At 39.4% G+C, this 9,165-nt stretch overlaps 1 protein-coding gene across 6 annotated transcripts in view; it reads left to right on the top strand.

Moving 5' to 3' along the window:
- The first annotated feature begins 383 nt into the window (after positions 1-383).
- Positions 384-9,165, top strand: part of ehbp1 (EH domain binding protein 1) — a 155,631-nt gene continuing 146,849 nt past the window's right edge. For all 6 annotated transcript variants that reach the window (XM_061746070.1, XM_061746068.1, XM_061746069.1 and 3 more), the window contains exons 1-2: positions 384-685; positions 1,811-2,305. In XM_061746070.1, the coding sequence (XP_061602054.1) occupies positions 2,202-2,305 (104 nt within the window). In that variant the 5' untranslated portion in view covers positions 384-685; positions 1,811-2,201. The remainder of the gene's footprint in view (positions 686-1,810; positions 2,306-9,165) is intronic.

Here is a 9,165-nt window from a genome sequence, read left to right as displayed (position 1 = left end):
TGCATGTATAAGTATGTGTGTGAGTATAATTACAGTATATAATAGTAATAATAATAATAATAATAATAATAATAATAATAATAATAATAATAATAATAATAATAATAATAATAATGTTACTTAGCAGTGTGAGTACAGTGTGTGAGAATATTTATAAATAAGTTTACACTTCTTCCTACTCCTTTTTTGGCACATGTAAATCAAGTTAGCAACTTTTAAAGGATGAAATTCTTTATTTTGTTTTAATGTTGTTTTCTTGAACTTCTCATGAAGTGTTGTTTCTTTTTTACATGTACAAAAATAAAAGAAATCAAATCAAAAAAATATTTTTAGTTTTATTCTGAAAATACCGAGCAGTAAAAACTGTTTCCCGGGAAACCTGCTAAACTTTACCACCTCCAGAGAAGCAGGTCAGCCAAACTAACTGTAACTATCGGAATACGGCGCGGTGGGAATCCCTTTTACCAGCACGGATAGTCTAGTCCAGCTCGGCCGCGGCTCCGGCGGGGACAGACGGCTGGAGTTTCAGTCTGAATGTGTGAACGGTGTTGTTTCCGGCCGCGCCGCGCTGCGGCGGCTAGCGGCTAGCCCCGCTAGTTAGCCCTGGTGGATCAGGACCAGATCAACCCGCTCCTGCTGCTGACAACACAGCCCGGCACCAGCACCAGCCCCGGACTGAGCTCAGGTGAGTGTCTGCTCGGGGGCTCCGGGGCAGGATCAGGGAATAGGGTTATTATCTGGATCCAAACAGCCATCACACCTCATGTTTACACCAGGATCATTATGATGATCATGATCACATCAGGATCACTGCAGCTTCGGTGACTGTATGTGTGACCTGGCTCATCTTAGTGTCATGTCACAGCCTCTCTGGCTCATACATGTGTGTTTTAACACCGAACCAGTCCGCATCGCTCAAGGTTTGGCAGATACACGTATTAGTTATTAGTTGTAACCAATAATAATACTGCAGGAATGACATAGCAGCAGTTAAATGCAGCCTTCTGTAAGCTTTAAATATCCACTGGGCTTACATCAAATACATCAAAACACAACAATTAAAAAAACAGTTTTCTGAACTTATCAATATGACTCTGTCCTTCACAGGATAAGTAAAATGGATCACTGCAAAAACTCAAAATCTTAACAAGAATATTAGTCTTATTTCTAGTTAAAATGTCTCATTTTAGTAAAAAAATCTCATTACACTTAAAACAAGACTCATCACTGGAAAAAACAATTTTCACCTGTTTCAAGTAGATTTTCACTTAAAATAAGTAGAAAAATCTGCCAGTGGAACAAGATTTTTTTGCTTGTCATGAGAAGATAAATCTTATTTCAAGTGAAAATGTACTTGAAACAGGTGAAAATTGTCGAATAAGTAATTTTTCTGGTGTTATTTTTCTGGTGATGACTCTAAATATTGAAATAGCAGTAAAACCACATTCATTGATGAAATGACATAAGGGATGGGAAGGGGGGATGGCAGTTTTACAGGGGGGATGATTTTGACCGTTTTTATTTCAGGGGGGATGCCATCCCCCCTCAACTCCAGTACTGGTTGTGACCAAATCCACCGCCTGACCCCGAGAAGATCAAGATTTAAGACTGATTTATGGTTCCGCGTTAAATCGACGGCGTAGGGTACGCGGCAACGCGCACCGTACGGGCGCTTCGCCGCGTAACCTACGCTGCAGGCTCTGCGTCGGTGTGACGCGGAACCATAAATCAGCCTTTAGTGGTGCGTTCACTTGAAGTGCCCCGGCTCTCTCTCTGTACTGACTGTTGTCTCTTTAATTTCTCTTTGCAGGGAGATCACCAGATGGGAACATGGTATTTTTACTCGGTTGGACTACTCATCACGCCTTTGAAAATGACGGAGTACTTTTCCTCTTAGCACCATGCGCGTCATTAAATCAGATCTGGTCTGCTGCAGAGATTTAATGTCCTCGCATTTGGATTCAGCAGGCAGTTTGTAAAAGATCATCAGTCACCGCTGGATACAGTCTTATACTTCCCCCTCCCTCCCTCTCTCTCTTTTTTTCTTTTTCTCCACGTATTTCCGGGGAAACATGAGCTATGTGTCTGTGCCGGTTTGACATGCTCAGATCCATATAAACACTAGCGTGATTTCGTGTTGAGGAAGCCCAAAGAAGGACATCCAGGACAGGATAGCCTCAGAGAAACCCTTCCAAAGAAACATGGCCTCGGTGTGGAAGAGACTGCAGCGAGTGGGGAAGCATGCCTCCAAATTCCAGTTTGTGGCTTCCTATCAAGAACTAATGGTAGAATGCACAAAGAAATGGTGAGTTTGCTGGATATAACAGAGGACCACAGTGCTGTCACCAAAGCACCATGAAAACTGTGCGTCTCTGCCTGCTGGAATGTTGAGCTCATTCCTGGTGGCCATAATTCACACATATATACACACACACACACACACACACACACACACACACACACACGGTCTTCTTGATGTGCAGCCATGTCTGTGTACTAGGTGGGGCCTGGCTGTCTTATTTAATTTATGCGCTTTCTTTTTGTGTGTACTGAATTAGTGCTGTGTGAGAGGCAGTGTGAGTTTCTCTTTGACATATTTGCTTGCTCAGTGTCCTTGCTTTCTCCACGGGCTCTAGCCCAAAATACTGCATCTACCAGGTCTTGGGATGCAGTCAGGAATAGGATTTTAACTTCTGACTTTGCTGGCACTACATAGCCGTTTTGAATCAATGGATGATGTTATGTAGGAAGTAAACAGTTTATTTGTGGAATGGATGATGTGGGGAAAAACGTTCCTGTTTTTATATGCCCTTCGAAATTAATTTTTACTACTTTTTCCGATAGTATTTGAAGACTGTTAGTTATAATGACAGCAAATGCTTACAACTTGGCATAATCTCCAAATCCCAAAGATATGCTATGGCTACAGTCAAGAATGATTATTACATTACAAGAATTACATTGAATGAATGAAAGTCATAACAAAGAGGTGGGTAAGCCGATGGCAGTGTTTTCAAAGATGCAGATAAACTGGGCAGATGAGTGAAGCTCTAAGTGCCTTCAGCTATGTGTCCTGAAATGAGGGAGAAGCCAGGGCTTGTAAAGCAAAGATATAGCCTGCAGACACGGATTCTCAAATGGCCTGCTGGAGGCGTGACTTAAAGAGCTCCACAGAGCTTCGACGTGGGACAGATGTTAACGTGTTGGAGAATGGAATGAGAAAAATGTACATCTCTTACCAGAGCAACGGGTGGGTGGCCTCAGTGCGGAGTCAGTAGAGCGCGTTATCTTCTGATCTAAGGGGCGCTTTTTTGTCTTTAAAATCCATAAATGTGTTTGTCACTATTTTGAACACTATTTGATAAATGCTTGAAATCGAGGTTGTTGTTTAGGTTCAGTCATACTTGCTTCACTTTCTTATTAATGAGCCAGTGTTAATACTTCTACATTACATGTCTGCCTTACGGCCCAAAGTCGTTACATATTTTTCTTAATGTCTTTGAGTGAATATGTTTGCTTTGCTTGGGCCTCCATCAGGTTGGTATGTTATTGTTGCAGCAGAAATTTTCCATCTGCGTAGACTGGAAACAGTCCCCAGAGCTCAGACTGGTCTTAGACCCAGAAGCTTTCAGAAGTGATTTTTGTAAACCCGCAGGCTCATAAATTTTGCAATCAATAACAGGAAGTGAGGCTGAATGCGTATTTTGTGTTAATGCTCTTGTGTGAGTGCTACGAATGTACATTTTGTGAAATGCGGAAGTGTTGAGAACTTGGAAAATACTCAAGGATTCAACAAAGTTACCTCAAAAGTCCTTACTGACTTGAAATCATTAATAGTGAAGAAGTTCAAGGCTGTATTCAACTATAATTCCCATACCTCAGGTTAACAACCACTTGACACTCAGTCATAACATCTTTACTTGTTAAACCTAGAAAATAAGTTATATATGCAGTTGTAGATAGGCTTCAGCTTATTTTCCCCATGAACACCAGACAGAGTAAAAATATTATGGAAGAGAGTGTGATAAATAAGACGTGTTTCATAGTTGAACACAGTCTCACTTTGGATTTCGTGAAGTTGTTGGAAACCACAAACTACCAAAGAGGTATGTTGTGTGTCAGAACTGCCGTGCAGAAAAACAGAGAACTGTGGAAATGAAAATAACACTGCAGAGACAACTTTAGACCGTAAGCTTTTTCCTCTCCACCCTGAGTTAATGTTTGCAGCCCAAAGGAGCCCAGTCAAGCCACTTAATCAGCCAAGAATTAATGAAGCACTGACAACTTTACCTTCCAACTCAAAGAGACGGTGGGAAGGACAGAGAAAATAATCAACACATAGTGATGAATTAGGATCTACAGACTTTGTCACTCGTAGACGATGCTGAATTTTACCAGCTCATAGATCTCTGGTACACACTAATCACAAACGTGTTACTGAAAGGATTATACGTAGGCATTACAGCCAAACTAAGGCCCAGGTAAAGGACTGGCTGAGTAAATCCAGTCGGATCACCATGTGATTTGTGATGATTGTATCATGCAGCATGAGTGTATATTTGCCATTTATTCTAAAAAGTTGTCTTAAGGAGGATATCCTCTAATTAAAGTTTCAGCAACTGATGCATTATAGCTATATGGTATTAAAGCGCTTGAAAAAGAAAAAAAAGCTTAATGATAACACGTGAGGTTGGCGCAAATCTTTAAACATGCCTATCATTATTATTATTATTAGTAGTAGTAGTAGTATTTGTATTATTATCTGCATTTGCTGGAGGGAAAAGAATGGTGAATGGTTTTATACAAGTAGTAGCCTGTAATGCATACTTGGAGATTTATCTTTATGTAAGCAACAGCGGAGGACATTGATACTTCAACGAAAGACTCCGGTAATGCTTCATGCAATGTTTGTATTTGTCTTAGATCAAGAGATCAAGATCATCTTTATTGTCAACAGGGAGAGTTTATTTTAGTGCCAAGCGTGCTAAAGGAGAAAGTAAGCAATATGTAAACAAACCATACAAGTCACTTTGGTATTAATGAGGTTGACAGCAACAGGAAAAAATGAGTTCATAAAGCTAATGGTCCTTCGCCTCGGCACATTATATCTGCGGCCGGAAGGAAGCAGAACAAGCTCTATAAGCGGATGGCCTGGACGGACCGGGGAGAGCACAGGCTTTCTTCAAGGTTAACACTTTCTACAGTTCATTCACATTGTTTAATGCCTTCCCACAAACTTCAATAAGACCTTGAAGACGATTCTTCTTTTTATAAATCCATGCCAGCTGACACATGAAAAGGTGTTCAGTAAAACAAGGAAAAACATTTTGATCAAAGTGTTATCCACGTTGAGATTATGAAGCTTTCTGTTAAAATACAGGGACAGATGTAATTTTTTTGTGTGTTTCTTTTGGAGAGCACAACTCTGTTATTCACTCTCCGTAACGCTCCATATCTCGTCCTGCAAGACTTCTTTTCAAATCAAAGCAAAAGAAGATGGGTGAAAACACGTCTCATGTTAGACATATTGTGACTGCGGCTACCGGTGTTGCGAAAATAGTCAACAGAAGACGAATGCAGTAATGCATAATGATCAAGTTGTGTTACAACACAACTGCATCGTATCAATGAGGCCAAAAGCAGCTGGTAACTAGATTTATTGACTTTAAATTGACCAACTACGTCACAGCCGGTGATGCTGGAGATGTGCAAATGCGCAAAATTTTTTCCATTGCACGTTTGTGATAAGCTGGACTGTCGACACGTCTGAAAAAACACCTTGTGAAAGCGTAAAACGGTTCGGCGTGGAATTCCCCGTGACAATCTAGACACGCTTGTGGATCGCTGCTGAAGGATAAACCAGGCGTAGGGCCATGGATCTGATAAGAATTTCTTTAGGAAATATTCATATCATATTAAATCTGTTTCATCAAAATCTGTTGGTAAGGGGTGTGTAAAAATCTGGCCACCATACTTTTTTTTTTTTACTACCCCAACATAAGTGGTGTCCAGCTTTTCTTTAAAGGCTTGTCCAAATATTATAGTGGAGTAGTAGAGTTTAGTACTGCATGGTCCACCTGCTTTAACTGTGCAGTATCAGAATGCTTTATCATCATTCCACCAAGAAGAAATATGAAATATCTCCCTTTTTCTGCTGCTGACCACTTCATTGTTTCGCTTTTGAGGCTTTATGACATGTCCAGCTCATTGTGTTGTGTAATGGTTTTAGCAAACATTGTCTAATTTTTTTCTTTGTTTACATTTACATATTCTGGTGAATGTCAACACTTGCTGTCAACATTCAGTTGACATTCAAAAGAAATGGACACAAAAAATATCTTAATGGTTATTTGTCACACAGCAATGTTCGCTTGGCTGCAGAGTTATTATCGTTCACGAAAACGAACGAATTAACGAAAACTAAAATTGAAAAAACAATTTCGTTAACTGAACGAAATAAAAACGAAAATTAAAAGACAAAAACGATAACTAACTGAAACTATATTGCGTTTTTAGAAAACGAACTAAAACGAACTGAAATATAGATATACAGTTAGGTCCATAAATATTTGGACACTGACACAATTTTCAGTATTCCAGCTCTGTACAACACCACAATGGATTTGAAATGAAACAATTAAGATGTGCTTCGAGTGCAGACTTTCAGCTTTAATTTGAAGGTATTTACATCCAAATCAGGTGAACGGTGTAGGAATTACAACACATTTTATATGTACCTTCCACTTTTTAAGGGACCAAAAGTAATTGGACAACTAACATAATCATACATCAAATTGTCAATTTTTAATATTTTGTTGCAAATCCTTTGCAGTCGATGACAGCCTGAAGTCTGGAACCCATAGACATCACCAGACGCTGGGTTTCGTCCCTGGTGATGCTCTGCCAGGCCTCTGCTGCAGTTGTCTTCACTTCCTGCTTGTTCTTTGGGCATTTTCCCTTCAGTTTTGCCTTCAGCAAGTGAAATGCATGCTCAATCGGATTCAGGTCAGGTGATTGACTTGGCCATTGCAGAACATTTGACTTCTTTGCCTCTTTGGTTGCTTTCGCAGTATGCTTCGGGTCATTGTCCATCTGCATTGTGAAGCGCCGACCAATGAATTTTGAAGCATTTGGCTGAATATGAGCAGATAATATTGCCCGAAACACTTCAGAATTCATTCTGCTGCTTTTGTCAGCTGCCACATCATCAATAAATATAAGAGAAGACTTCACCAGAGGAAATACAGAGGAAATACAGATGGGTTACACAAGGTGTAAACCATTGGTGAGCCTCAAAAACAGGAAGGCCAGATTAAAGTTAGCTAAGAAACGTCTAAAAGAGCCAATGCAGTTCTGGAACAACATCTTATGGACAGATGAGACAAAGATCAACTTGTACCACAATGATGGAAAGAGAAGAGTATGGAGAAGGGAAGGAACTGTTCACTTTAATCTGGCCTTCCTGTTTTTGAGGCTCACCAATGGTTTACACCTTGTGTAACCCATCTGTATTTCCTCTGTATTTCCTCTGGTGAAGTCTTCTCTTATATTTATTGATGATGTGGCAGCTGACAAAAGCAGCAGAATGAATTCTGAAGTGTTTCGGGCAATATTATCTGCTCATATTCAGCCAAATGCTTCAAAATTCATTGGTCGGCGCTTCACAATGCAGATGGACAATGACCCGAAGCATACTGCGAAAGCAACCAAAGAGGCAAAGAAGTCAAATGTTCTGCAATGGCCAAGTCAATCACCTGACCTGAATCTGATTGAGCATGCATTTCACTTGCTGAAGGCAAAACTGAAGGGAAAATGCCCAAAGAACAAGCAGGAAGTGAAGACAACTGCAGCAGAGGCCTGGCAGAGCATCACCAGGGACGAAACCCAGCGTCTGGTGATGTCCATGGGTTCCAGACTTCAGGCTGTCATCGACTGCAAAGGATTTGCAACAAAATATTAAAAATTGACAATTTGATGTATGATTATGTTAGTTGTCCAATTACTTTTGGTCCCTTAAAAAGTGGAAGGTACATATAAAATGTGTTGTAATTCCTACACCGTTCACCTGATTTGGATGTAAATACCTTCAAATTAAAGCTGAAAGTCTGCACTTGAAGCACATCTTGATTGTTTCATTTCAAATCCATTGTGGTGTTGTACAGAGCTGGAATACTGAAAATTGTGTCAGTGTCCAAATATTTATGGACCTAACTGTAATTTCCTCTGTTTTTGTCCCTGTCAATATAAGCCTCTTGGTATGATCTATTTATTCCGCTCTGGCCGTTTATCTCCAACTGGCAGCTACGGCACCTTAACGCCTCACGGTCTGTGACGTAGAAACTAAAACTAATAAAAACTAAACTAAAACTAAGCATTTTTGAAAATATAAAAACTAATAAAAACTAGCAAACCCACACTAAAAACGAATGAAAACTAACTGAATTGAAGGAGAAAAAGTCAAAACGAAATAAAACTAAACTAAAATGAAAAATTCAAAACTATTATAACTCTGCTTGGCTGTTGGTTTCATCTCTTAATGTTTGTTTTTTTTAGCCTGCCCTCAAACCTATTACACATCATACTGAACCTGACTCAAGTTTTACTGTTAGGCCTGATATTTGAGGAAAAATGCATTTTAATCAATTTGTGCTTGAAGATTTAGCAGCGTGTTGCAGGCTTATGAGTGTTTCAGGAATATCAAGGTCATAGATGAGTGTTGTTTCAGTATTATTTTTCTAGTTTGGACTCACTGTAACATGACAACGTGGGACAGGTTCAAGAAATGTGTTTTTAATTTTAATTGACGACACTGAAGACATTTCTTAAAGTTTAGAAGAGTTATACTGACAACTGTGTCATTCATTTTTGTTCCCGTGTTGTGATCTGTAGATATACCTAATCATCTTTTTATACTTTTACTCACCTTGTGAATTCAATGAGCATTTTTCAAGTTTGAACTCTCACGACCTATTTAACCAGTAAAAAGGAGATGGTTTTTAAGGTACATAATCATTCTGCATTTCAAATAGTTGATTTTTGAAGGATCGATTTGATTCCTACAGGAGCTGTGTATTATCTAGCCTGGATATTGAATAAACATTAATCCTTTTTGTCACGAAATTGGTCATAAGGTTGAGGACAAAGATACAAGTCTGTAAATAATTG

Source organism: Cololabis saira, chromosome 17 (genome assembly GCF_033807715.1).
Source record: "Cololabis saira isolate AMF1-May2022 chromosome 17, fColSai1.1, whole genome shotgun sequence".
In the NCBI taxonomy this organism is placed as follows: domain Eukaryota; kingdom Metazoa; phylum Chordata; class Actinopteri; order Beloniformes; family Belonidae; genus Cololabis; species Cololabis saira.
Note: the sequence above shows the minus strand (reverse complement) of the source record. Positions and strands in the feature narration are given on the sequence as shown.